Consider the following 24,929-nt stretch of genomic DNA (forward strand, 5'->3'; position numbering starts at 1 on the left):
CCATTGTATTTGAAAACAACAGGAAAAATCTGTAACATTATTTACAATTAATCACCCTACAATTTACATAATAACTCTGTATGAATGACAATCTTTCCTGCTTTTTTCATTTGAATTTACAATTTACAACTGTATATTAATTACCTAAAACATACCGTACTTTTAATTTTAACAAAATGTGAAAACATTGTTAGAATTAATGTGAAAGTTACGGTGAAATGTTTTTAATATCAACAACCTCAGGCTGTTTGATAAAACAGTATATGTTAACAGTACATACAAACAATTACTACTAATAAAAAAAATGTATATTTCTTTAAGTTCTAGAGTCTCACCAAGTATATCACAGTTACAATGAACAAAAAATATATTTTGTGTTATAGGGAGGTTTAAATCATGGATTTATCAATGTTCAGTCCGTGTTCAATCTGTTTGAATGTGATACCACCTTCTGAAATTAAAATTAATTGATCAAAATGAAATACAAAAAAACAATGAAATAATGTTAATAAATCGGTATAGTTTGCAAGGTCAAGAGCAGTCAACGAATGTATTATAAAAGCTGTAACAATCAGTTTCCTTAAAGTCCATGCACGTTTGGGAGAAAATGCATCACGTGTCTAAACCGTCATATATATATGAAGGCATGCCGGCTCGGACGTCGCCCGGATCAACAAGGTCCGCGTCAGGTGTTGAGGAACCAGGGCACCCTGACGACAAGTGGGCTACTGGAACAAGAAGGCATCGGTGGGCAAGAGACGAAAACAGGGCGTTGTTGGAATGCTACTACGCAAGTAACCCTGGCGGAAGGGGTTACATGAATCGGAGCACTGGGTGCGGTGACTCCCAAGCTAGGGGAGTGGCTCCAGCAGATCCCGGGAACAACATCGGAGATCTCTGTCCAGAAGAGCGCAGTCCTGGGAACAGCTAAGATACTGCGCAGGACCCTCAAGCTCCCAGGCCTCTGGTAGAGGACCCGAGCTTGAAGGATAAACCGCCCGCAGGGGCGTGCTGGGTGTTTTATATATATATATATATATATATATATATATATATACATATGAACTTAGACGAGGAGGGTACGATGTTGTCAGAAATAGCTGTCTGACTTTGAGGTACTGCAACAGCAGAGGGCACCAATACTCCTTGGAAGCGCCAAATATTTAAAACCAAACCAACGAAGAAGAAGATAGCGCCACTTCTAACGGTCCAGACCTGGTCCAGACACTCCTGCTCAGCAAGGGAGCTCAGCAGCACCCTGCACTGAACCAACAACCTTCTCTTTCAATGTAAGTATATCATTACACTCGAAACGTATATCAACTGTAACCATAGTTCGCTTAGTTTTCTTGTTGCATTGAAAGCGTTGCTCTGTTACAGGCTTCGCCTTCAGTCCTGTTTAGTTTTCTGGAAAGTTCATGCTAATGCAGTAGGTTGAAGATTTTAGCTAGCTTTACTGTGAAACAAACGCCAGTTTAATTTACCAAAAACAGCTAAAGACAATGTTCCTTTTTGATTTCTGTGCCAAGTCAGTGAAGTCACTGAGGGGTTATGTATTTCATTGTGACCTGCTTCTGCCAGCCTGACCATTGTAGAGGAAATTAAAAAAAAAAATATGAGTTGCGTCAGTCATATACTCTGAATAAGCTCACTACACTTCTTAAAACTAAAATAACATTATCTGATGAGGGTATTTCCAAGCTTTGTGAAGCAGTCAAGGGATCCAGAAATGTGTAACAGGTGAGGAATCAGATGTACTGTGTGACATTAGTGATTGTCAGATATTCAAAAGTAGTATATATTTTTTTTTTTTTTTTTTTTTTTTTACCAAAATCCATTATGTTTCAAACTGCTATACCAAGATGCCTTTGAAGTTGTTAATCCTTTAGGTTATGGAAATAAATAGATAAAACTGTAGTTAAAGGAACCTTGTTTTGCATGCTGGAGATAATTTGGGCTCACATTGCACTGGTGGGATCTGCTTTAGTCGTACACAACATTTCTGTAGATACTGTTTAATGACGCAATCTGTTTTTCAGGGTGGTGATCCAAATCAGCGTGGAGCAGAATGCACCATAGAGATGTACAACTCTCTTGTTGAGCACCTCAAGACTGAAGGTACACCAGATATAGAAGGAGTAAAGTTTGAGTCAGTTTTCAACTGTTTAAAATATTTTCACATCTGTCAGCCAGGTTTGCCATTTTGATTAGGATACAAGATTTTATGGAATTTCGTCATATGATGTTGTGCTGTTTCTTAAATTTTTTTGTGAAAAAAAAAGAATGGTTCACCCACTCCATTCTGAATTGGAGCATCAAACAGTTTAAATACTCTGACTCTGATACCTCTTCAAAGCCGTGTGAGAGATCAGTCCTCAAACAAACTCTCAGCACAGTTAATATAAAACTGGAACTTTTTAAGGGTGTTGCCTCTCATGATTGATGACGTGGTGGAATGGATGATGGAGCAGATGATTTTTACCCCACTGCATCCAATCGTGCATGTGCGAAGCCACTGCTGGCATGTGATGCGCAGCAGCAGAAGAAAAGGACCTGTGAGGCTCAGTAACAGAGATTTTATTATAAAACTACAGACGTTTTGCGCTGAAAAATATAATTTTTTTCCCAGTGCATCATGATAACTTCATTTCAGTTTGTTTCTTTTCATCAACAAATAAAGGAGGTTACATATACGCTACTTTTTTATTGCTCAAAACTTGTCTGAACACAAACTGCACTTGTTGGTCCACTGTGAACACATGTGAAAACATTTATTGAGCATGCAATTTATTAAAAACAACGCTTAAACTGAAACAGGCTGTTTTACTGCTGATCAAAAGTAAAAGGACCACACCTCCAGAAAACATGGGTAAACCCCCAAAACAGAAAGTTCCAAACTTGAACTCAGTAATTAATTGGTCCGCTGTTCTTGTTGATCACTTCATGCAAGCGTTTCCATGAGGTGAGTGGGAACATTTCTCCAAGTGGTGAAGATGGCCACACGAAGGGTGTCTACTGTCTGGAACTGTTGTCCATTCTCAGTTGGATTTAGATCAGGGAAAGACGCAGGATGGTCCAAAAGAGTGATGTTATTCTCCTGGAAGAAGTCCTTTGTCCTGTGGGCATTGTGTACTGTAGCGTTGTCCTGTTGAAAAACCCAGTCGTTACCACACAGATGAGGGCCCTCAGCCATCACGGATGCTCTCTGCAACATCTGGACATAGCCAGCAGCCTTTTGACACCCGTGCACCTCCTGAAGCTTCATTGTTCCACTGAAGGAAGAAGCATCTTCCCAATCATTGTGGCACCCACTCGTCTGTAGGGCGAAGAAAACATCTCAGGTGGGATCTGCTTGTCATGCCAGTAAGGTTGGAAACCATCAGGACCATCAAGGTTGCATTTTTTTTACAGAATAAAAAAAGTTTATATTTTTTTCTCATTAGAGAATTAGTTTTGAAGCCCTTCAGTCTCAGATGCCATTTGATGGTTATGGGGGTGCAGTCGGCACCACTAATGGCCTTAACTCAGGTTGAGGATTTTTTAGGTCTTCCACTTCATGTTTTTGTTCCATAACACCCAGGATTATTTAAGAAATGACCGTCTTAACTGCGTCCCACCTCAGCAGCGATGGCACGCTGTGAGAGACCCTACTTATGCAGTTCAACAAGCCGACCATGTTCAACAAGGAAAGTTTTTTTGCTTTTGCCATCAGAACATCCTGACAGTCTGACTACCTGACAGAAAATGACAATGAATCCACAGTTTTGCACAAATTTGGCCTTTTAAAGGCATGTGGTCCTAAACATTTGATCAGCTGTAAAACAGCCTGTTCCAGTTTAAGTTTGTGAAATGTAAGTTAAATGTTTTGTCTCACTCCCATTTCTGCTTGTTGCATGTTGTTGGGACCTTGTTAAGATCCAACCATGCAAAACATGATTTTTTGCCATTTTTCAAGTGGTCTTAAACTTTTGATCGGGACTGTATTTAATAATCGATTAGTTTCTTCTGAATGGATTAAGAATGCTTTTTTTCCCACAATGCATCACAATTGTAAATCATACGATTAATTGTGTCAGCTCTATTAGATGTAAGATTGTATATTTGCTTTTGAAATGGGCAGTTTGCTTTATTGTGCTTTGTATTTGCTTTCAGACTGCAAGGAAAGAACGCTAATCTACACCGAGCATCTGAAGAACAACAAACAAGTCCTCCAGCACATTGATCCAAAACCTGTTCCAGTTCCTCAGACACCGTCACAGACTGTTTTGAAAGCCCTCTACTATCAATCTGGATAAAAAGAAACTTTGCCAACCACTGCAAGTATCAAGTGTTTTAAATTTTGTTTGACTGTTTATTATGTACTTATTTGTTTTTGGTTGTATTAAGTTTGATATTAATTAGATCAGTGCCTTTTTAGTCATTAATTTGATTATTAAGTATTAATTGTTTAGGGCAGCACGGTGGTTAGCACTGTTGCTGCACAGCAAGAACGTCCTGAGTTCAATTCCACCATCAGGCCGGGGTCTTTCTGTGTGGAGTTTGCATGTTCTCCCCATGTTTGCGTGGGTTCCCTCCGAGTACTCTGGCTTCCTCCCACCGTTCAAAGACATGCAGTTTGTGGGGATAGGTTAATTGATTAATCCAAATTGCCCATAGGTGTAAATGTGAGTGTGAATGGTTGTCTGTCCCTGTGTGTTAGCCCTGTGACAGACTGGTGACTTGTCCAGGGTGTACCCTGCCTCTCGCCCTATGACAGCTGGGATAGGCTCCAGTGCCGCGACCCTGAAAAAGGATAAGTGGAAGCGAATGGATGGATGGATGTTAACTATTTAATTTAATCATTGTCTCTACTGGTTTTTATTAATGTTTCTAGGAAATTATGACAAAAAGTCAAAGAATGTAAGTTTTATGCCAGTTAGCCCTATTATGTTTATTACCTCATTTGTTGGACCTTAATTTTTTTAGACGACATTCTGTCTGCAACAGCTGCCAATAATTTCATGTAAATGTGAACTTTTAAATAAAAAGGCATGTTTTGTATTATACAGCTCTTCTGTGCTTTGTCAATAGGAGACGGTAAACAAGCTTATTAAGATGTATTTTAACTGGTTTACTTTATATTAGTTTTTTATTTCAATGTAATAATTGCACAAAAACCAAAGTTCACTGTGAATTTTACATTTATCAACAAGTATACCGTTATGTATTCTGCATTATCACTATATTTTCCACGGTGAAATTCTGGCAACCACAGCTGCCAGAATTTTACCATAATATTCAACTTTTTAATATTTATTTTATACAGTTTCACTGTATTTTACAATGCAAAACTGTAATCAGGTTAATGGAATGTTTGTTGCTTTTACATGAGTTACCATGAACAGGTTTATGATTCTTTATTGTAAATTTTACATTTATCAACAAAGTATACCGTTATATATTCTACATTATTACTATATTTTCCACGGTGAAATTCTGGCAACCACAGCTGCCAGTAATTTACCGTAATATTCAACTTTTTAGGTATGATACCGTATTATATTATACAGTTTCACTATATTTTACAAAGTAAGACTGTAATCAGGTTAACGGAATGTTTGTTGTTTTCACACGAATTTATGTTTAAATTCAGTCATTTACTGTAAAAGAAATAATTATTATTTACTGTGAAATTTAAGTCTACCAAAATAGGATACCGTTTTGTGTTCTACATTTACAATTTATTTTTCACGGTGAAATTCTGGCAACCACAGCTGCCAGTAATTCACCGTAAATTCTACAATATTTTTTTTACAGTGTTGGAGAAAATATCAGAGGAGAAAAAAAGAGAGATTTTTACTGTAAAACCCACAAACATGTTTAACCAATCATTTTGTACATTTTAGAAAATGATGCACAAGATTTGCAAACAACAACTCTGCAACTATTTCCCTATAAATGCAGCCGAGGCCTCAGGCGGTTTTTATATAAGCATTTCAAACTATTTACAGAACAATCAGGTGTTCTGCATCAAATAAGAAGCCACACAAATGATTTGTGCTACTGCATAAATAGTTTGTGTCCACTATAAGACAGAGGAGAACAGCACAGGCATAAACCTGCAGGTCTGACAGCAGGAGGTGGATCACTCCTGTTTTCCATGTGGAGACAGCGTTTACACTGCAGTCTGCCTTTGGTGGCTTTAAGGCAGCAACTGTGACATTCACTAGTAGAACTGACACACAAAACAACGACGACTACACTACACACTAACTGTAGCCTCCAAACACGCTAAACATTACAAATCTCTCACGTATCAAAACTCTCTCTCTCTCTCTCGACATTACATGGTAAACGGCCTGTATTTTTATAACGCTTTCCTTAATCCCTAAGGACCCCAAAGCGCTTTACACTACATTCAGTCATCCACCCAATCACACACACATTCACACACACTGGTAATGGCAAGCTTCAGTGTAGCCACAGCTGCCCTGGGGCGCACTGACAGAGGCGAGGCTGTCGGACACTGGCGCCACCGAGCCCTCTGACCAAAACCAGTAGGCAACGGATGAAGTGTCCTGCCCAAGGACACAATGACCGATGCCGTGTGCAAATTCATGGGCTGTATCCTCCTGAGGACCCGGCCTTCGCGGTCTATGTGGGTCTTCAGAAGGTCGGGTAGGCTGGAAGTAAACGGCTGTGAAATTGGAAGGTCTACCCTTCTGATTTGCGTCACCGCTGTCTCCGTGGAGTTTAATAAACTCGGCCGCCTGCTCCTTGCTATTTAAAATATAACAGGACACTGGCGTAAATTCTTGACCATCTCACACTTCTGTTTAATCATTTTTCTTTTTGACATTTATTCAGCTGTGTGAAAACCAAGGAGGTCCTTGGCGGTCCCCTACATAAATATCCATGTACTATGCAGCTAGACTAGTGTGTCTGTCCCTGAAAATATTCCTTCATGTGTGATTGTTCATGTCTCATCTGCAGGAAACAAACAGGAAGTGAGTGAAGGACACAGGAAATGTTTCCAGCTCTTCCTCCTCTATCAGACATTCTCTCCATACCTGAGAGTGTCCAGTCTCCAGCCTGGATCCTTCAGTCCAGCCGACAGCAGCTTCATTCCTGACTCTCGTGGATGATTGTAGCTCAGGTCCAGCTCTCTCAGATGGGAGGGGTTGGAGCACAGAGCTGAGGCCAGAGAAGTACAGCCTTCCTCTGTGATCAGACAGCCTGACAGACTGCAGACACACAAAACAACAATCCATCTGTCAACAATCATTTTCTCTCAGTCACATACAATTACATCGATCCATTTACATCCATTCAGTGTAACTTTATTGATAAGTGACAATTCCCAACAGACAACAACAGTCATCTCAAGCTGTTTAACAGTGTAAGGTCACAGCCTACAATATTAGAGAAAGCCCCAACCATCAGACAATCGACTGTGAGCAGCACTTGGTGATGGTGGGAAGAAGAACTCCCTTTGACACAAAGATGGTCCTCCCATTGAAAACAGGCTCCAGGAGGAGCATCCACCATGACTGGTTGCAGGGTGAGGGGAAAGAGAAGAGATGAGCTCAGAGAGACAAGAACAAAACACAAACTAAGGAGAGAGGACAAAAGTTAAGGACATGCAGTAGTGACATATAAAAGCATCAGGAGTGAAAAGAGGGGAGTGGAGAAGAAAGCAGAGCATCATGGGAAGTCCACCAACAGCCTGAGCCTATAGCAGCATAACTAAGGGATGGTTCAGGGTCACCTGATCCAGCTCTAACTATAAGCTTTAGCAAAAAGGAAAGTTTGAAGCTGATCTTCAAAGTAGAGAGGGTGTCTGTCTCCTGAACTCAAACTGGGAGCTGCTTCCACACCCAGTCCAACACAGCCAGGCTGAGTTGTTAGATTAGTCCAAAGTAAAGTCAGAAAGTCTATCCAAAAGTTATTTCTAAATCTGATATTAAACAGTTTAAATGGTGAAAAAATCTGTAGAGGGTCACCAGTTTAAAACTCAGACATTTAAACTGGTGATTCTCCTTCTCTGCTCCATTTCCTCTCTAGACTTCCTGTTCCTAGGAGGGATTTGATTGGCTGAACGTCCTTTTAGCCTTTCTTTAGTTCTTTGGGTGCTAATCAAAGAGAGAAACACACGAGTCATGTGACGTGACATTAGGAGCGCTCTGATTGGTTGGAATTGACAAACTATTGTGCTGTTTGCAAGCTTAGATTTGCAGAGCCAAGAAGATCTCTTAAATAGGGATGAGACGCTCCACACTGACATTTCCACACTTTGGAGCTTCTGAAGTGCAGATGTTTGGAAACGCTGCTCCAACGCGTGGTTCAAACACTCAGATCACATGACACCAGCTGCCACAGGTGGCATACCTGCTACTTCCAGGCATCGCCAGGCTCAGGAATTCCCATTTTTGATTGGCTGGCCTTTTGGACTGGGCCTTGTAATGACTGAATGATGCTTTTATAGCACTGCTTCAGTTTATTCCACACACATTCAGTCCTATCAGCAGAGAGAGAGCCACACACTGTCTGTAACATCATTAGATCATTAGAAGATCTCAGTAAAATCACCACCTCTGCTTCAAGGACTAAATCAAACGGGCACCAGTTTTCAGCTTTGTCTGTGCTCTACTTTTTTCTACTGTAAACAGAAAATAGGATTTACTTCATTCAGGGATATCATCCTCACTGTCAGCTGTAACTCACACACTGTGTGTAGAAATACAGAAAATATTGATCCTATAAAAAGGAAAGCTAGAAAAACACACTGATTGATTCCAGGCTCTATTTTCCTTTTTGATTTCCACTGACACTTCTATTGTGAGTCTGTCAAATCCAACAGGACTTGTGCAGGTTCACTATGAGCCAAACTCCAGACTGACAGTGAAACATCAGGCCAGTGTTAGAAGATAAAGTTCAGGAAAGTTTCTTCATGGTTCAGAAGATGTTCAGCAGAGGACGACTTAAAGATGTGCGTGAAGTGGATGCTTCTGATTGGTCAGAATGAGCCTGTGAAAATGGGACAAACTTTGTATAAAGAAAGAAAACACATTTAGTCTTTTCATGGACATCTATCTTTTTCAAAGTGATTCCAAATCAAAGCTAACGCCATGCCAGCTTGTAGCTTTGATTGACAGAGTGTAGAACAAGCCTGATGACACAAACTCCCAGAAAACCTCAAAATCAACATAACGCTTCCAAAGTTTCATGGCTGGGAGCAAAACATGAGGCCAACAAACAGCTGTAAACCTGTGTACTTATTACAGTAAACACAGCAGTCTGTTCTGTTTGACTAAACTGATTTATTGTGTCTCTGTAGTTGTGTTGTGAACTGTGCTGGGCTCGTCTATGTCCCCATTTCACAGAACAACATCTTCAAGACACACAACGCACAAATGCTTCCAATGTTTCAGTTTGACGAAGCCTGGCTTTGCCCATCGCTGCTTTTAAAACAGTGTTTGTGCTGCCAAGGACATCTTGTATTGGTCTCATGTCATGAATGGGAGTCTCCAAAAGTTGAATCTGTTCATCTGGACGTAGCGTTTTGTGGGAGAAATGTTTCGTCACTCATCCAAGTGACTTCTTCAGTCTCAGCTGACTGCAGGTTTCCCCAAACCTTATAAACAGTACATTTGCATAATGACTGAAACCAGCCCACTGAAGGAACAATGGGCTGTGAGGTCAGTTCCTTAATCATAATTATGCAAATTCCCATGACCATTGATCAACAATCAAACACCGGGTCTCTGTGGCTTTTAAACCCCAAAATACGCTGCGTCAAAAACTGGTCCACCCCAAGGATCGGGTCCCCCGACACAAACAGAGTAACATAGTGTACGCTGTTAAGTGCCAGGAGGATTGCCAGGATTTATACATCAGGGAAACCAAACAACCTCTAGCGAAGCGGATGGCACAACACAGAAGAGCAACCTCATCAGGCCAGGACTCTGCAGTCTATTTACACCTACAGGCCAGTGGACACTCTTTCAACGATGAGGATGTACACATCCTGGACAGGGAAGAACGCTGGTTTGAGCGCGGAGTCAAGGAGGCCATTTACGTGAAAAGGGAAAGACCATCTCTGAATCGAGGAGGGGGCCTAAGGGTACATCTTTCGTCATCTTACAATGCTGTGATTGCAGCCATCCCCCAACTCTCTGTGAATGGTACTCATGGCCATTGATCAGTGTTCTTTGATCAGTGGGTTTTGGTCAGTGATTGTTGATCAATGGTCATGGGAATTTGAATAATTATGATTAAGGAACTGACCTCACAGCCCATTGTTCCCTCAGTGGGCTGGTTTCAGTTGTAATGCAAATGTACTGTTTATAAGGTTTGGGGAAACCTGCAGTCAGCTGAGACTGAAGAAGTCACTTGGATGAGTGACGAAACGTTTCTCCCACAAAACGCTACGTCCAGATGAACAGATTCAACTTTTGGAGATTTACTTTCCTGGATGATTGAGAATGCATCAAGACCCATGAATGGGAGTGTTTCAGGAGGCAGACTGAACCTTTGGTGAATTTGGTGTCTTAAACTGAGGAATAAAAGGACACAAGGAACAAGCTAAAGAGAATCTAAAAGAGGCCGGCAGCACATGAGGAGGATAAAATGACACTGACATAAAGACAGAGGGAAGGACAGAGCCATTTATACACCTGAGGTTGTCACAGGAGGGTCATGTGACACAGCTGAAACTCATCTAGACAACGTCTGACACCAGAGACCATACCTACCAAAATAAAACAGGTTCTAATGAACAACCATGAGTGGAATAGCGGAGTGAACTGAGCAGCAGGAGGGAGGGTGTTTCTCCAAAACATGTGCCCATCACAATTATGGACAGTCGTGTATAATAAGTAGACTTGTTCAGATTTGCCCAACACTTTTCTCTGTCAGTGTTTCACAGAATATCATCAAAGAGTCATGATAGTGACCATTAGTGTCACTGTGGAGATGCTTATTCCAGCATCACTGACTTCATGCTTCCAGTTTCCATCACTAAGGACTACATAAAGTGATGCTGCTGTTAGCCATGTTAACATGTTAGCTCCAACAGGTGGTCAGTGTGAGAGCAGAAGATGATATCAGTGACATCCAAACAAGGAAGGAAGAGACTTTTGAAGGCAGCGAGCTGTGACTGCTGTGAACAGTGTTCGCACACTATTTTCTCCCTGTGTCAACATACATGAGGCTGTTTCAGCTGCAACACACCACAAACACCTTTATACAACTAAATATACTGAGAGTACACTGCTGTGGTTGCTGTGGTAACAGTATTCAGCTGTTTGGGGCCGAGTCTGCTTCCTCATCCTTGGGAAAAATCCTCAAAGTTTGATGTGTTTTTGACTTGAAGCTTTTTGGGATTTGGTTTTATTTGTTGTTCTACACACTGTGAAACAAAACTAGAAGCCACTGTGGTACAGTGGGGGACTCAAACCCAGGGCCCAACCTGCTCCAACAACGGCCACAGTTAGAAGGATTTTTTTAAGTCTCATTTTCTGTTCATTATGAAAAAAATCAATAATGAAGAGCACATGTTTATAGAGGGACATTCAGACCAATGACAACAGTCCATTCACACTGACCTCCACCTTTTTAAATGTGAGTAAACACATCATGGTTCTGGTGCTGATGTGGTATCTGGGACAGGGGATGATGATGATTTTGAACTCAGTCTGAGGTTTGATTACACTGAACCTGCACTGCTTTCTCCTGTTTATACCCAAAGTCTCAGCTGGATAAAAACAAACGAGGAAAAACTAATTTGTTGAGAGAATTGTTAACAAATGTGGTGAGAGTGTTGTAACTGTTAAAGACAGAACTATGATTTATATGTTGAAATTTGAATTTGAAACTTGAATATGTGTTTGACTGATGTTAACACAGCTACACAAACACCTGAAACTGATCAAATACAACCCAACATGTTAAACATAAATATGTTCCAGTTACCACAACTTATATAACTTATACTGAGCCTTCATTATGCTCAGTGTCTCAATACTGCCAAGTTTAATAGAAATAAAGATAAATATGTTGAAGTTAACCACTGTAATGAATCAGAAAATAGAATTACAGTGATTCTAATGACTGCCAATTCAGGATTTCCATCACACTTCCACTGGATGCCCAGCTGTTCTCCTGTTTTGTGATCAACATCAACACAGAACTGAAGGATAAGAGCATATTTAGGCCTAACTGTGCTCATCCTACCTCCAACCTCTCCTCACCAAAGATAACAAGTAAATCAGGATTAGTTCAATAACATTTCTTGCAGTTAAAGTGCAATTAAATTGTGGACATTGAAACCTTGTGTAAGACAATAAAACCTAAAAGTCTGAGTATTATTCTTTATGCAAACATCTCTTGCAGGTCACCCTGGCCAAATAATAATGATAATAATGATAATAATAATAATGATAATAATAATCATCATCATCATCATCATCATCATCATCAAAATAACCTTTCCTCTGAGCAGCTGTCCAGGCTACTAAACTCATCCCAGAAATAACAAGTGACACCATCAATAGCGGAGCTACCTTTAACAGGTGGAACTGATTTGACCTATAAGGCTACTCCGGAGTAGGTAGTTAGTACTGGGCGAGTCCCCTCCCCCACATTGGCTCCAGAACCCTGTATTCTCTACTGGGTAAGACTGCCTGTTTTATCAAACTATAGCCATTACTACTGTGATCATTTAATGCCCAGTGTGCCACGCTCTCGGCTGGTATGAACCACTGGACCTCACCCAGTCATCCCTTTCTATCTCTCAAGAAGAAGTGAAATAATTACATTTATTATGTTAGGAGTCTAATATTCTTCAAATCAAACTGTACTAAGAGCTCTGTAAAAACCTTCAAAATACAGACAGACTACAAACAGACAGAAATCAAGCAAGAAGATTTGGTGGATGCAAGTATAGTAAAAGAAAAGATAAAAAAAATCTCATTTTGAGAAATCAGCCTTTAAAAGTAAGTACTGTGAATGAAAATCAAAAAGCGAAACAATCACTAATCACCAATAAGCACCTAATTTTATTCCTAAAGAAATCAATTAATACATTATGGCCACAAGGGAGCCCTAAATCTTTAAATTAGCCAGTACATGGCGTATTTTTTAAATAAACAAACATGACTATAACAATTTTAAAAATAATTCAGTCTAATAATCAAATCAAATATAAATAAAAGCCCATTCTAAAGCTCTATGAAGGTTACGTGTTTATGCAATAATTTAATTCACATTTTAAATGATCATCTGTGGAAAGGTTTGAATCCTGACCTGAGAGTTTCCACTGAACACTGTGAACTCTTTAGTCCAGCGGACAGAAGCTTCACTACTGAAACCTGCAGATCACAGTTACTCAGGTCCAGCTCTCTTAGACTGGAGGACTGGGAGCTAAGAACTGAGGACAGAGCTTTACAGCTTCTCTCTGAGAGGTTACAGCCACTCAGTCTGTAAAATAAAAGACAGTCTATAAAACAAATACTCATGTAGAGTTTGTTAATACATTTTACAACATTAAATCTTATCTTTCTATTTTTAAAGGAAACATTAACATGCTCAGATACATCATCATATGGATGAACTTGGACAAATGTTTAATTAATAATTCTAAAAACAAAATGTAATTTGATCTGACCTCAGAGTATTCAGTTTACAGTTTAAACTTTGTAGTCCAGCAGACAGAAGCTTCACTCCTGAATCCTGCAGGCTTTTGATACTCAGGTCCAGCTCTGTCAGACTAGAGGACCGTGAGCTGAGAACTGAGGACAGAGCTTTACAGCATCTCTCTGAGAGTTCACAGACATTGAGTCTGAAGATAAAAACATGAACAAAGACTGTTGTTAAAATGTAATCAAGAAATGAATAAAAATGCTATGAAACAACGACAACTGGATAAAGTTTACCTTTACTGGTTAAATTGTTTGATTATTTTTGTCAGTTGATAAAAACAACAACAAACAAACAAAACAAAACAGAATACAAATTGATCTGACCTCAGAATATTCAGTATGGCTTGCGGACTCTCCACTGCAGCAGACAGAAGCTTTACTGATGAATCACTCAGGCTGTTGGTACTCAGGTCCAGCTCTCTCAGACTACAGGACTGGGAGCTGACCACTGGCAACAAATTTTCACAGCCTTTCTCTGAGATGTTACAGCTGCTCAGTCTGAGAAAAAACAGCAAAAACAAAAAAGAATATATATGTAATCCAAAGAAATCTATTTATATTTTTTTTTTTACATTTTAGAGCCCTTATTTTAATTGTGTAGCCCTCTGCATTTAACCCATTAACTCAGTGAAGCAGTGGACATCTACCAATCCAGCGCTCAGGATTGGAACATTGGCGGTACCTTCCTCAGCGGTACCTCAGCGTAGCTGTTTGGTGGATTCGACCCCCAACCTTCCGATCATGGCGCAGCCACACTACCTACTGAGCTAATAATTCTGTGTACACTATAATGCAATATTAACTAAAACAATTTTTTTTTAAATTTTAGTAATTCAGTAACTATAATCATTACCTGTGTACTGTGAGGAACACTGGATTTAAACGCTAGCTGTACGGCCTCCAGTCTGACGCGGTTTGTACTAGTGTTTTATTTTTCATTTCTCTTAAAAAATGCTTACTCTCTGCTTATATATGATCTCCAAATACTCTTGGCTATGAGATCTTCTCATTTAATGAATAATAAGGAATGCTACTGTAGGATTAAAAAAATTATTTTACTGCTACTGTTCATAACCATCATCTTTATCATTGCATTAATTATCATTTCATCAAAGCATTTATTGAGGTTGTTGGCATTATATTGTAATTTGTATTACAGGGGTTATCATAATAACATATTAACATGTTTATTACAGGTGCAGTTATAACCACTTTAAATCGTTGAGTTAAATCTATAATCTTAAAAAGCTTATATGCTGAGTATATTGTTACAGTAAAATGGTAGCGGAGCAAAGGCCTGAGTGTATTCAGCAACATGTTGCACTAGAGTTTACTTGACAACAGGTGACAGAAGGAGGACAAGTCCATGGGGACCTCAAAGGCCTGAGATCATCACTGTTATAACCTCAGGATAAAAATGCTCGGAAACTCAAGTGCCAGTTTCAGGACGTTTACTGACCACTTTGTTAAACAATCACAGCTAGTCGTGACACATACAGGAAACTGTCCCACACATAGCATTCCGGCAGGGAGAACCCTGAAAACCCTCTGAAGGTTCCGGGGTGCAACGCCCCCAAACATACATTAACAACAACACTGTCTATAACACTTCCCTCCCCTTAAGCAAAAACCCACAACATAGCAATTATGCATAAGTACGAAAAGAGAGGGAGAATACAACACCACATTATTTTAACAAGTCAGTCTATCAGGGGGCTTGTGCTGCCTCTTTGACCTTCTCAGTCCTGCTGCTGGGTTCTCCAGGCTAGGAGCCTGCTGAGCTCCTGTGGCCGGGTTCGGCTCAGGTGACTTAGATTGCTCCACCAGCCCTTCTGGTGATACTGAAGAACCAATCCCGATCTCAGGGGCTGCTGACATGACTTCCCCTCCGGGTGAACCACTCTGAGGCCCCACGATGTCCACAGCCCTGTTTCCACCATGTGCATGCGAACCACTCTGAGCCCTCTTCTCAGCTCTGTCCGTGCGGGCTCTCACATGATCCTTGTGCCTGCGAACTCGTCTGCCATCCAATAACTCCACCACAAAAGATACTGGACCCGAACTGTGGTGAATGACGCCAGGCAGCCACCGTGAGCCACCCGTAAAGTTTTTGATATACACACAGTCTCCCTGCTTGAAAACACAGCCTCTGGCATGTAGATCATGTCTCACCTTCTGCCCACTTTGTGACTGGGTGACCCTGGCTCCCACATCTGGGCGAAGAAGATCCAGATGAGATCTGGGCTTCCTCCCCATCAGCAACTCCGCTGGGGACAAGCCTGTGGTTGTATGAGGCGTGATGCGATACTGAAACAGGAAACGGCAGAGCCGCTTTTCTATTGAAAGACCTGGCATTTTTTTCAGACCGTCTTTCAGTGTCTCCACGGCGCGCTCCGCTAAGCCATTGGAGGCAGGGTGGTAGGGGGCGGTGCGGATATGTCGGATGCCATTTCTCTCCATAAATTCTTGGAAAACCCCACTTGTGAACGTGGGCCCATTGTCCGTGACCACTGCCTCAGGTAATCCATGTGTTGCAAAGATTCTCCGGAGTGTGTCTGTGATGACTGGGGCTGTGATGGTTGGCGTTATGTGGGCATCCAGCCATTTTGAATGCGCATCCACCAACACCAGGAACATGTGGCCCAAAAAGGGGCCGGCAAAATCTAGATGAAGCCTGGACCATGGACGGCCAGGCCACTCCCATGGGTGGAGTGGGGCAGGTGGTGGCATTTTTTGGTTTGACTGACATTGAGAACAGGCTTTTACCTTGTCTTCCAAAGCACTGTCCATTCCCGGCCACCACACGAATGACCTTGCCAGACTTTTCATTCGAGAAATCCCTGGATGAGCCTCATGCAACACTTCAATAATCTGTGACCGACCTGGAGGCGGAACAATGACTCTGGAACCCCACAGGATGCAGCCATCTTGAACACTGAGCTCCTGCTGACGCTTGGCATACGGTTTGAGCTGATCCTGCTCCACTATTGCTGGCCAGCCCTGTAATAGCCACTGTTTAACCTGAGATAACTCTGGATCCCGTTCAGTCCATGCTTTGATGTTTTTAGCACAGACCGGAGTGTTCGCCAGCCTGTCCAGCAAAAACACAGTTTCTGGGGGCATGTTCGACTGGTCGGGGACCTCCGAGAGGGGGAGGCGGCTAAAAGCATCTGCATTCGCATTTTCAGGTCCCGCCTTATAAACAATGCGATACTGGTATGGCGACAGTGTTAATGCCCAGCGCTGAACCCGGGCTGAAGCCATGGGTGGGATGCCTTTTGTTTCACTAAAAAGACTCAGGAGGGGCTTATGGTCTGTAACAACAGTAAATGGGCGGCCATACAGGTACTGATGAAAGCGTTTCACAGCAAAAACTATTGCTAAGCCTTCCTTCTCAAGCTGTGAATAGCCCTTTTCTGCTGCTGTGAGCGTGCGTGACGCATATCCGACCGGTTTTTCTTCCCCTTCTTCCATGCGATGTGAAAGAACAGCTCCTATGCCATACGGGGAGGCATCACAGGACAGGACCACCTCCTTCTCCGGATCAAAATGCACCAGGAGCGGTGCCGATTGTAACAGTTCTTTCACCTGTCTGAAAGCCTTCTCCTGTGCTTGGGACCACCTCCACTGACTGTCTTTGTGCAGTAGCCCATACAGGGGAGCAAGCATGCTGGAGAGGTCAGGCAAAAACTTCCCATAATAGTTCACTAAGCCCAAGAATGATCTTAGTTCAGTTACATTCTTTGGACTCGGGGCTTCCTTTACTGCCCTCACTTTCTCTTCCAGCGGGGACAGGCCCTGAGCAGAGATGCGATGACCCAAATATGTCACACTAGGGGCTTGGAAAACACACTTACTGCGCTTCAACCGCAACCCAGCTTCTGAGAGCTTCTTCAACACCTGCTCAAGGTTACGCAGATGCTCCTCTTCTGTTTTATCTGTAACTAAAATGTCATCCAAGTAAACGGCAACACCAGGAATGTTTTGCAGAAGATTGTCCATGGTGCGCCGGACTGGATGCAACGCCAAACACCAGGCGGTTGTATTTGAACAGCCCCTTGTGTGTGTTTATTGTCACATATTTTTTTGATTCCTCATCCAGCAGCAACTGCTGGTAAGCATGACTCATATCCAACTTCGTGAATGTCTGACCACCTGCCAGTGTGGCAAACAGGTCATCCACTCGAGGCAGAGGGTAGGCGTCGAGCTGAGAGGCTTGGTTTACTGTCAGTTTGTAATCACCGCATATACGCACCCCTCCGTCCTCCTTCAACACTGGTACAATCGGGGCTGCCCAGTCCGAGAACTCTATTGGCTCAATGACCCCTATCTGTTGTAGTCTCTCCAACTCTGCTTCCACCTTGGCCTTCATGGCGTATGGTACAGTGCGTGGTTTGAAAAAGCGTGGCCGGGCAAAAGGATCCACACACAGCTTCACAGTGGTGCCCCGGAGAGTGCCCAATTCATTCTTGAACACATCAGCATACTTTCCCAGTAATTCTGCTATTACAGTTACATACCTGATTTCCCTCCAGTTCAGGCGGATTTTCTGCAGAAGGTCACGACCCAGCAGACTAGGCCCCTCCCCTTTCACCACTAGTAGTGTTGCTGCAGCTTCTTGACCCTGATATGCTGCATGCACCTCTATGGCACCGAGCAGGGGAATGCATTCACCCGTGTACTGTCTTAGGCTTATCTCAGTCGCTTGGAGAGCTGGTGCCCCGCCCGAGTGCCACAAGCTGTGGTAGGTGGCTTGGCTGATCACGGAAGCTGAGGCCCCTGTATACACCTCCATTTGTAGCTCCTTCCCATTTACCTGGATAGTGGCATAGATGGGCTCCGCACGGCACTTATTAAAGCCAACCAGATTAAACATATTGAAAACACACTCATCCTCCTCAGGCGCCATGCTCTGCAGGTGATGTGTGTTTAGTTTGTGTTTTGTCTTCCATTCCTTCTTTGATTTCTCCTTAGTGCCCCTGCATTTCTTGGCTAAGTGCCCCTTTTTCTTGCAGTTATGGCAGGTACTGTCTTTGAAAACACAGTCCTTGGCAAAGTGTGCTCCCCCACACCGGTAACACTCCAAAAGCTCCCTCGGTTTGCCCCTCACACTCTGAGACACATGATGCACCTCGGTTGATTGCATATTGTTGTTAGCTTTCCAAATGTCTTTAGTGTTATTAGCTGCCGTTTCTATTGCCTGAGCAATTTCCAAAGCTTTCTTAAAGTCCAGTGTGGGCTCCCCTAACAACCGACGCTGCATGCCATCATCATTTATACCACACACCAACCTGTCGCGGAGCATGTCATCCAGCACGCCTCCAAACTCACAGTGCTCCGACAGCTGTCTCAGCTCCGTCACATACGCAGCCACCGAAACTCCCGGCTTGCGTGAATGAGTGTGGAATTTGAACCGCTGAACAATCACGGAGGGTTTCGGGCAGTGATGATTTTGCACCAACGTCACCAGGTCTTTGAAACTGAAGTCCCCGGGTTTCCGAGGCGTCGTCAGGTTACGTATCAACTTGTAGGTCCTCGCTCCGCACGCACTGAGAAAAACTGACCTTTTTTTTCCTTCGTCCGAAATGTCGTTTGCTAAGAAAAAGTGTTCCAGCCTCTCGACATATTCAATCCAGTCGCCGTCTCCCTCGGCAAACTCCGTGAGCGATCCGATCGTAGCCATAGATGCAAAGTGGTAGTCCGACTGCAAAATCCGTAGCAAAAACTCAAAACGGTCCGCGTTCGGCTTTTATCCTCGTCGCCAAAAAGGTGTTATAACCTCAGGATAAAAATGCTCGGAAACTCAAGTGCCAGTTTCAGGACGTTTACTGACCACTTTGTTAAACAATCACAGCTAGTCGTGACACATACAGGAAACTGTCCCACACATAACATTCCGGCAGGGAGAACCCTGAAAACCCTCTGAAGGTTCCGGGGTGCAACGCCCCCAAACATACATTAACAACAACACTGTCTATAACAATCACCATATTCGGAAGAGGGTGCCAGAAAGGGGAACTTCTGTGTCTGCATTTATCTCTTAGAATTGATCATTGTCTGTAAAAGAGGTGTTGGGATTTAGAGATTCTTTTATTGCTGCCATATACTCTGCCTTATGATAAATGCATTAATAACATGTTTTATAGTATTATTTTATCAGTAATATTTCTTACAGGGTTCATATTGCATTGAATATGTTTGTCATCACATTGACCTTTCTATTTACAGGTGTAGTTATGATCATTTTATACACATTGCATATCTGTGCTTGTTTAGAGTTGATGTTCTATCCAAGAGGGTTGTAAGCTTCACTGGCGCAATGTCCAGGTGATACATGTTGAGGGAAGATGAGAACATAGCAGGTTAATTGCATGCATGCTTACAATACACATAAATCTAGTAGCAGGCCTGAGCGAAGGCCCCAGTGTCTTCTGCTTCTTATTTGAGACCTGCGCCAATTCAGTCTACTTAGTGATTGAGGACGAGGGTCAATTATTAGCCCTTAGAGGCCCTGAAGCTTGAAGTTATTACCTTAAAAGGAAGGTGTTATCAAAAAGAGAAGTTATATGTCTGTTTATAGTTATTAGAGATGTACAAGATGTACCCTTGTCTGTAAACAATGACTGTACATAATGTATTTTTGACCTGTATTTGACGTGTATGTGGGGGTGTGATCCTCTATGTTATAAAACCAGAACCCAGTGTATTTTTATCAGAGCAGATAAGCCATATGCTGATGATTGTTCTCCGTTGTCAATAAACTCATCGTTTGATTGCACTTTTCTGGAGCCTCCGTCGTTTGTTGTCTGATCTGCAGTTGATCGATCTCGCTTCATTTGGTGGAGGATGCGGGCAACTAAAGATCAGCAGAAAGAAGTACAGGTGTTTGTTGTCAGCGGAGGTCGAGGCCAGATCAGGTGATCGGACGGCAGACGTCACGGTGGTTGCTTGACTACTGGGCCCATATAACAGAAAAAAGGTAAGGCACAAACCTCTTAAACAGAAATTGTGCTATAGTGGATTATAATTCTAAAACAGGTAGTCAAGTGGTCATCCGTTGATCTCTGTTTTGAGTTTTGTTTGAAACGAAAATCTTTGTTTGCAATGAAAAGTGAAACTTAAGAGTAGCGTTGCCTTCACATTCAACTCGGAAAAAGCAGTACTGAGCTAAAAGTAACTAGAGACGTTGTTTTAAGGAAATAGAGAGAAAAGAGACTGAGTTGTGATTAAGGAATAAAGAGATTAAAAGTGTCTAAAAGTCACGGAGCCGAAGGACTCCACCCCTGGGAAAGACGTTTCCTAGGATTAAACTAGGGGGGGGGCCCGCTGAGATTTTGTGGCCTCAGATATAGCCCTGGTGATCGCAGAGGATCATTTTGAGGGAGACACTTAATTAGGAGAAAAAGAGAATAAATACCGGACGAGAAGGTCCAAGGAGTTGATATATGATTTAAGAGAATAAATACCGGACGCGAAGGGTCCGAGGTGTTGATATATGATTTAAGAGAATTCAAGTCAGCCGCGAGCCGATCAGTAAAACAAATGTGGCCGAAGGTTGGATCTGATATGAGGCGAACAGACGACCGGTCTAAAAAGATTAAAAGGTAAGCACAAACCTGTTCAATAAGCAAATTTGTGCAAATTGGCTGAATTCTAAATTATCTGTTCGCTGAGTAGATGATCTTAACTATTGGCGCAGTAGTGGTAAAACTGAATTCTTGAGAATAAAGTAAAATGTCGAAGTAATGAATGAGTAACTTTGAAGTAATGAGAAGCTTTGAAGCAAGGATAATGAAACTTTGAGAAACAGACAGTACTGAGTTAAAAGGTTATATGGTATTTCATGGTAAAAGAGAAAAAGAGACCAATGCATGTTTAAGAATAAGAGAATATAAGAGTTTATTGGTCAGTTTATGGTTTAATAAGTGTCAAACTCTTGTACCTCTTTGAGACTTCAAAGAGGAGCTCCGGCGTGGGCATATGTCAGGTGGTGTTGCCGAGAGTTGTGGGCTCGGTGAATAGCTAATGATCAAGAGGATCATTTTGGGAGACGCTTATTTGTAAGTAAAAGGATTAAGTTCGGACGAGGAAGTCCGACAGCAAACACCTGGTGTTGTCAGGATGTTTAAGTGACACAGAAGTTCAGAAAATCGAGTCAGAAATGGTTTTGTGGCTCTTGGTAAACTGATTTTGAAGGAAAATCAGTGTTTATTGTGCTGAAGTAACAGATCTGGTGGTCTGAGGAAAAGAAATAAACCGGTGAATGGTTGATATACTTACATGAATTTTGGTGGATCCGCTGAGGTCCAGAAAATAATCAATGCGGACTGTGTTGGTTCGAACGTTGATAAATGATCCAGGAAGAATTGCCCTGGGTCTGTGTCTGTGTGTGTTGTTCAGTGAAAACATGCGCAGTTAAAATTGGGCCCTGTTCCTTCCTCTTTTTAGTTTCAAAACACAAAGGCTGTTGGATTAAGAATTACTGTGTGAAGAACGGCTTCACTTTTGATTAGGGAAATAATATGCTTACTTTTGGGTCTATGAAGATCTCGTAACATTCTGGCGGAGATGTCGGGGTAAAAAGAGTGAGCTCAGACGAGGGAGTCCCAGAAAAAAAAACTGTGAGTTGAGCAAGGTGTTTAACTGACTCAGGATTTCAGAGAATCGAGTCAGCTGTGATTTTGAGTTTTAATGATAAGTTGATTTTAAAGGAAAATCAATGTTTACCATGCTTAAGTAATTCTGAAAATATTACTAGGTGAACAATAAGTTGTGTAAATGTGGACACACAATTGTGTTGATATGGATGGATTGGCTGCAGTCCATCTGATAAGTTAATACTGGGTAAACTGAGACAATAAACTGTTTTTAAATCTTCACTGGCCGCAGTGAGATACATGTGCTGAAGATTACTGGACCCAGCGAGGTCCATATGATGAAGTTCTTGGGCAGATAAATGACAGAAACAGTTTCTGAATATTGAGGAGAATTCTGAAGAACTGAGGTTGAATTTTCTCTGTGCTTGGTGCGCTGTGTGGACTTATATTAGAGTTATAAGTCTAAAGGTTATGACCTGGAGGTCATTCATGGTGTTTAAAGAAGAACAGGAATTAAAAAAGGATATTTAATGTCATATTTTGTGTAAATTGAAGAAAACTCACCACATGTGTTCACCTTTTTTCATTTAAAGGGACACAGACATTAACACACACACACAAAGTTCTTGGGTGTGAGTTACTTCCTCTGTTAATTTTAAACTGCAACACATGTGTGCATTGAACTAGAATTTCAGCAGTGGATGAGACAGGATTTAGATTAGGGCTAGTTAAAGATAAAGATGACTTTTATTAGTCCCATAGGTGGGAAATTTGTTTTGTTAAAGCAAAAGTGCAAAGTTATACAGCAGAAATTAGAAAACACTGGAATGCAGTAAGATAAAGTAGAATAGAATGATATATACAATAGAATGAAATAGAATACCAATACTATATACAGCTGAGTAAGAAAATACAAAATACAACTTTGTCAAAGAAAGAATTGCACATATTGCAGTCTTAGTCTTAGTATGAGGGTTCTGGTAAAAAACTAGTTCTGGTAAAGTAAAAGATTATGCTCAAAGTTTTATGCCCTGGAGGCCAAGAGTCGTGTGTAGAGAAGAACATGACTTAGAAACGGACATTTAAGGTCACATTTCGTCTAAGATGGGGAGAATTGTCCCATATGTGTTTATTTCTCTTCTTTTTTAAGAGGACAGACGCACTGAGTGTTGTCTACTTCCTCTTTCTGATTCTAAGCAAGCATGTTTGATAAAATACTCTTAGGAAAGCGTATTTTGAGTGCTTCTAAGTGTGTGAATGTTGTGAGTACTTGATTTGAATGATTCTGTGTGACTTGTACAAAATAGTAAATAAGTAATAATAACTCATAGGAGAGTGCGTGAATAGAGGAGGCCTGAGAGAGTGTGTGTGCGTCAAACAGGAAGTCTGATTATAGCTGGGGAGAGACGTTGCAACATGAAAACAGAGGAATCAGAGACTGAATGTCTTAAGAAAAAGTAATAAAATTATATTAATTACATGTTTTAGAAAAGAGAAAGACCGAGAAAATAAAATACATGAACTGACAATTACATTAATGAATAGAAAACGCACGTACACAAATTGCTACAGGTGAAATTATTGTTGGAAACAATCAGAAGTGGGATAGTTTAATACACCCAGGCAATGAAGAAAGCAGCTTACACTCCTTTAATTTCCAGAGTCAGTGTGTCCCCTAACCTCATAGCACCCGTGCCCACTTGGCCCCCATATCAGGCGAGCATGGAAGGCTGGACAGCCCATGACGGGTAAGATCCCACCTCGAAACCCTGGGACAACCTAAGGCAGGCGCAGTCACGATTGCTTGAACCTAGGTCCCTAAGTGAGCTTGGACTCACTGGTGGAGACGGGACTTCAAGGGTAAAGCCGCTGGGCTGAGGCAGAGGGGGAAATGTCATTAACAATGACCAGTGATGAGCCAAAGAGGGGAGACACTCCCTGTCTTTCAGGGTGAATTGTTCCCTGAACCTGAAAAGCAAGCTCTAACTTCTGGCTGAGGACAAGGAATGCTGTTATTTAAGGTGGGAAATCAAAATTGAGGTTAGCAAATTTGGGAGAGAGAAAACTGACTGTTTAAGTGGAGAATTGTGAAGGGTCTGAAAAACCACAAAAAGAAACATATACAAAAGCACACACACAAACAGAAAATGCATTAACAAGACAAGCTCATGAAGATTAATATAGACCTTGACTAAACCTGGCTAAAAACACAAACATATGCAATGAAAATCAGCTTGCTACTTTTATGAGTGATAGAATGGTGTGAATGTTTAATAAAATACACGTAAAGCCTGAATTTGAGATATGACTCGGTATGCAAATTAGCTGGAGTGAGTGGCAGTATATTGAACGGGTGAAATTTAGGATTGTTTAAGATTTTTGAGGTTGTTGTTTTTATTTTAATAGAGGGAGTTTTATCAAACATGCACATGTCTAAGGGGGCCCATCATTTTTGTAACAGTGCACTTAGAAAACCTGTCAGGTGATTTTGTTTTGTGTTTTGATGAGCTAATAATCAGCTCTCTTCTTCTCATTTTTGTTCTAAGCAGGCCTGCAAAAGAGTGAATAACAGCGCTGACAAAAGTCTCAGGACAACAAACATAAGGTGACCTTTCGCAGATTACAATGGGCAGAGGAGAAGGCTAAGTCTCTG

At 41.6% G+C, this 24,929-nt stretch overlaps 1 protein-coding gene and 1 long non-coding RNA gene across 2 annotated transcripts in view; one reads left to right on the forward strand and one right to left on the reverse strand.

Annotated features, from left to right (window-relative positions):
* The first annotated feature begins 1,083 nt into the window (after positions 1-1,083).
* On the forward strand, positions 1,084-4,311 carry LOC109200438 (uncharacterized). The gene is made up of 3 exons (XR_002060595.2): positions 1,084-1,289; positions 2,040-2,118; positions 4,153-4,311. It is a non-coding gene; the product is annotated as an uncharacterized LOC109200438 (long non-coding RNA).
* A 1,728-nt stretch (positions 4,312-6,039) lies between these two features.
* The window catches only part of LOC109200437 (uncharacterized), a 31,371-nt gene continuing 12,481 nt past the window's right edge, over positions 6,040-24,929 (reverse strand). Inside the window, 7 exon segments of the mRNA XM_019356009.2 lie at positions 6,040-6,064; positions 7,170-7,223; positions 13,285-13,458; positions 13,646-13,819; positions 14,004-14,229; positions 15,377-17,688; positions 17,690-19,383. Coding sequence (XP_019211554.2) covers positions 6,040-6,064; positions 7,170-7,223; positions 13,285-13,458; positions 13,646-13,819; positions 14,004-14,229; positions 15,377-17,688; positions 17,690-19,383 — 4,659 coding nt within the window.

The sequence above is a fragment of the Oreochromis niloticus genome, unplaced genomic scaffold, assembly GCF_001858045.2.
Source record: "Oreochromis niloticus isolate F11D_XX unplaced genomic scaffold, O_niloticus_UMD_NMBU tig00003144_pilon, whole genome shotgun sequence".
Taxonomy (NCBI): domain Eukaryota; kingdom Metazoa; phylum Chordata; class Actinopteri; order Cichliformes; family Cichlidae; genus Oreochromis; species Oreochromis niloticus.